The sequence below is a fragment of the Piliocolobus tephrosceles genome, unplaced genomic scaffold (genome assembly GCF_002776525.5).
Source record: "Piliocolobus tephrosceles isolate RC106 unplaced genomic scaffold, ASM277652v3 unscaffolded_18193, whole genome shotgun sequence".
Classification (NCBI taxonomy): domain Eukaryota; kingdom Metazoa; phylum Chordata; class Mammalia; order Primates; family Cercopithecidae; genus Piliocolobus; species Piliocolobus tephrosceles.
In genome coordinates, this window is record NW_022300080.1 from 1 (window position 1) to 4,739 (window position 4,739).

The 4,739-nt window shown below is 58.1% G+C and overlaps 1 protein-coding gene across 1 annotated transcript; it reads right to left on the bottom strand.

Moving 5' to 3' along the window:
* Window positions 1-1,321: 1,321 nt before the first annotated feature.
* LOC113220981 (SH3 domain and tetratricopeptide repeat-containing protein 1-like) lies at window positions 1,322-3,744 on the bottom strand. The gene is given in 2 exon segments (XM_026450349.1): window positions 1,322-3,541; window positions 3,684-3,744. Coding segments are annotated over 2 exon segments (2,046 nt in total). The 3' UTR covers window positions 1,322-1,556.
* Between the last annotated feature and the right edge of the window lie 995 nt (window positions 3,745-4,739).

Genomic DNA, 4,739 nt, shown 5'->3' on the forward strand with positions numbered 1-4,739 from the left:
AAATCAGAGACTGAGCACCATGGCTCACGCCTGTCATCCCAGTGCTTTGTGAGGCCGAGGTGGAAGGATCGCTGAGGCCAGCATTCAAGACCAGCCTGGGGGAACATGATGAGACCCCATCTCTAATAAAAATAAATAAATAAACAATTACAAACCCAAGTTTCTAAAATCAGAAATGAAAGAGGAAACATTATTGCCGACCCAACAGAAATAAAAGGATTCCATGAAAACACTACGAACAATTGTACACCAACAAATCAGACCATCTAGACACAACAGCCAAACTCCTAGAAGGACACGAACTACCGAAAGTGACTCAAAAATGACCCCAAGTAAGCATGTGGGGTATCAACCCCACCCTCGGTCTCCTCGACCGTTCAGCGCAGGGTGGGGAGACGGGGAAGTATGATCTCTATTCCCTGGCCTGCATTTCCAAGTCTGAATCCCCCAGCACCCCGGGGAGGGCCTCGTAGGAGGAGGTGCCACAGGCTATTGTGCCAGGAGCCACCGGAGGCTGCAGTGGGGACTGGGTTGCTGGGTTCCTGGAGGGTCTCCTTCCAGTCAGAGAATACCCCTGGGGAAGAAGCCTGGGTCTGAACCCCCCACCCCTCCTTGGGCAGATGTGTAGGACCAGGGCCCCTTCACACGGTCCTTTCCAAAATCTCATCCCTCCTAGGGCCAGGACTGGGTGCCAGGCCTGTGCTGGGAAATGGGCAGGTTTGGTCACAGCCCCTGGGGCTCTGGTCCAGGCCACGGGAGGCACCTCTGAGTGGTCTCACTGTGCCATGACAAAACGCTGCATGGCAGAGGGGACTCAACAGTATCCCTTGTCTCAGCCATTTCCCTGGACTCAACTTCGTCATCTATCCTCTGCGGCCTAGATTTTGGACAGCTCTGCCCACCTACTGTCCGTTCACTGCTCAGTGTGCAGTGACTGTTCGATAGCACTCCATGGCTCCCCAGTGCTCTTGGGGAAAAGGCAAGCCACAGTCTGAGGCCCCAGGCCCTGCTTAGCTCTCCAGAAGAGCTTCTCACCATCCAGCACCCAACCCACCCACTCCCAACTCTGCACCTCCCTGTATGAGCCCTGCTCACTCACCCCCGCTCATACCCCACTCATCCCTGCTCACTCACCCCCACTCGCTCACCCCTGGGCCTTCACACAGGCTACACCAGAAGCCCCTCCCCCACCACCACTCCCTCATCCACACCTAGTACTTGACTAAATCCTCTCAACCCTCTGGTCCCAGACTAAAGAGGCTTCCCTAACCCGCGGCCAAGTGCTGCCCCGTCATCACGCCACTCACCCTTTTGTGGCTTCTCTGGCCTAAAGCTCATGTTCCCATGCTCAGCACCTGCCCCCCGAGGACCCCAGAAGCTTCATTTGTGGGTGGGGCCTGGCACCCTCTGCACGAGCTGCTTTTGCATGAACGGCTCTGCGGCTTTGGGCAATCACCCGCCGCTGTGTCCTCTGTGAAGTGGGATGACAGGTTCGCAGGGCTGCCAAGATACCAAGCAGATAACACAGGCACAAGAACTGGTGTTCAGGACCTGGCTCATGGAGGGGCCCCAAGTCCCAGCTCAGCAGCGCCTGCCTTGATCCCAGGATTATGGCCTGGGATTCCCAGCACGCAGGACTTTCCGTGCTCAAGGCAGGATGGTGCCTGAGCAAACCGGAAAGAGCTGGCTGCCCCAGTAGGGCACAGAGGGCCTGGCCCTGCATGGGAACCGCCTGTCTCCAGGGCGCTTGCCAACATCTGCTGTTGGCCATGACTCAGCACTTTCGATGGTGGAAAAACCACCACTTGTTTCCGAATCACAAACCCCAGGTGTGCCCTGACCTGAGTGGCCCCAGAAGGCACACAAGAGGAACTGGGGCACTCACTCTCCACGTGGTCCATCTCCACGGCGACCGGAAGGGCCCACTCATAGTAGCCCTTGCACTGATGGGCCGGGCCCTGGCGGGTGCAGAGGTGACCCAACTGCAGGAGTACGTGAGTGAAGTCCCGGCCACACTCCCCACAGGGAAGCCTCGAGAACAGACACACGGCCTCCAGGAGGTAGTGCTGGGCCAGCCTGCTGGCACCCGCGTGCAGACACAGGGTCCCGAAGTTGACCATAACCACTGCCTGGTTCCTCCGCTGGCCCAGGTCCCAAACCACCCATAGGGCGCGGTAGTAGCCCTCAGCTGCCTGCCTCGTCCGGCCCATCCTCTTCAGAGCCACGGCCACCATGTTGGCAATCACACCTTCCTGGTCCTCTCTAGCCACCACTGCATCCTGGACAGACTGCAGGATGTTCAAGGCCACCAGGCTCTGCCCATGAAGCACGTGCAGCCAGGCCAGGACCACCAGGGGGTCCACGACGGCACAGACTCCGGCAACAGCACTGGCTTCCACTGCCTGCGTCATGAAGGTGATGGCCGGCCCATAGTAGCCTTGGCGGCTGTACGGCTGGGTCAGGCTGGTGTGGAGAAGGCCACGCAGAGCCTGGCCTGTGCCTGGGGTTAGGGAGGCCAGCGCTCGCCTGAGGTAGTGGGAAGTCTGGGTGGGGAGGCTGTGAGGCTGGAGGGCGTTCTGGAGCACCAGGTTCACGCTCCTCAGCGAGCCGGCCAGTGAGTCCTGTGTCCTCAATGAGGCCACCTTGACACAGCTCAGCACCAGGTGGGGCAGGCACTTGCGGCTGTGAATGTCTGCCAGGAGCTGGGAGCAGTCTGAGAGCCACGCAGCGTCTGGGGCTCCCGAGTCCCTGTGCAAAAGCAACAGCCGCTCTAGGAAGGACAGGGCCTCCTCAAGCTGCTTGAGGTGCATGTGATGCCTGGCCAGCAGGAAGCAGGCCCGGGCCTCGGCCTGCAGGCTCTGGCCACCCACCGCCCACTGCAGCGCCAGCTGCAGGAGCTCCCCGTCCGCCTCGGTGCTGCAGATGTGGCCAGGCGTCCCCAAGAGCAGGGCCATGGCTTTGGGAACCACCTGTGTACAGTTCTCCCGGTTCTGCTTCCGGTAAATGCTGGTCAGGTTGGCATACACAGCCACCACCTGGAACAGGTCCCCGAAGCTGCCCTCCAGGGTGCCCAGTGTTTCATCAAAGTACACCCGGGCCTGGGACAGCTTGAGCCTCCTGCTGCACAGTTGCCCCAGGAGGAAGCAGAGCCTGGCCAGGAGGAGGCCAGCTTTCCTGGCCGCCCCTCGAGCCTGTGCCAGGCGCCCAGTCAGCTCCTTCTTGTCGCTAAAGCTGCAGAACATGCCGCTCAGCCATGGCAGCGCCACGTTGTACAGGTCACGGAAGCTGGCCTTGTATCCGGAGGTGTTCAGGAACAGCAGCCGTGAGCTCAGGGCCTCTGGATCCTCCCAGTCTTCTTCAGCTTCCAATCAGAAGGAGGGCTCCTCGGGGTCCTGCAAGCTCACGTTGCTGGATGCCGCACAGAGACCCCAGGACGCTGGCTCCTGGGGGCAACCTGGGCAGGTCTTGCATTGTTCCAGAACATTCCTCACCTTCGGAAGGGTCTCCTGTGGCTCCAGGCCCAGGCAAGGTGGAGGTATTTCTGCAAGTCACAAAATCACCTAGACAGATTAGTGTCCAGCAGTGAGTCCTTGGTCCACTGGGGGCAGGGTCCCCACATCCCGGCCCTCTGTGTCCCTGGCACAGCTTGCCATGAGCCCTTGAGAATTATGTGCAATGCAAACCTGGGCCTGGAGCACGTAGGAACTCTGGCACTATGGGGACAGAGAGAACACGCAGGCCCATGGCCCGACTCTCCTACGAAATCACCCTCTTGTCCTGCTTTGTCGCCCACCTGACAGCATGGTTTGAGGAGACTATGTCAGCTCAGTAATCCCTCAGAGATGCCTTTCCCTTTTGAAAGAATCAAAGCCTTCTAACTGGACCCATGTGTATGCAGCACTACAACTACAAATGTAACTTGTCAGCATATTGGGCCCCCGGTGGGGTACAGGAATCCATGAAATCCTCAACAGCCACAGAGCTATTGATCAGCTCAAAAGCTGCTATGCAAAATTGGTAAAGCCACCGACGGCACAGGACAGGGGTGTTGTACCCAGGTACCAACCTCCGTGCAGGGAAACGGACCATCCCTGCAGGAAGGATGGGAAAGCTTCCAGGCCTCTGAGGCCACCTTCACCTTGGATGGTCTGAAAACCTGAAGCCCACAGTTCCTAAAGGGTTAACAAAGGCCAGCCTGCTCCAGCAGCCCACTGGCGCCTGCTGGCTTTGGTGGATTCCTAGCCAAAGCCCCCTCCCAGAGGTGAGCAAACAAGCGCATTTCCTGTTGGAAAACCTGGGATGAAAGGAGGCATTACTGGGAAGGAAAACACCTAGATTGAAACAGACTCTCTGTTTCAAGCTCACATGTAAAAAGTATTTTCAATACAAACTGCCTCCTTATTCATCTGTAAAGCCTTGGAATTAAAAAATTAATAAATATGATTTAGAGGCAAATGTCTGACTTGACTTCACTAGATTAGCTAAGAAATCTCCCGCACCCGGCAGAGGCACACAGCCCCTCCCAGCCACTACCCTGGCCTCTGGGGAAGCTGGAGAGCCACGTGCCTTTGCTCCAGGGACTTTGGCAGAGGGTGGAACCACCCCCTCCCCGAGGCTAAACCTACTACAGCCTTCCCTTCCCCACTGGCTTCCCAGGCCTCCTCTGGGACCTTGTGCCTGCATCCCAAATGTACTGGGATGGATCCCATTCCCAGGGAACTTCCAAGGGCCCTTGGTGC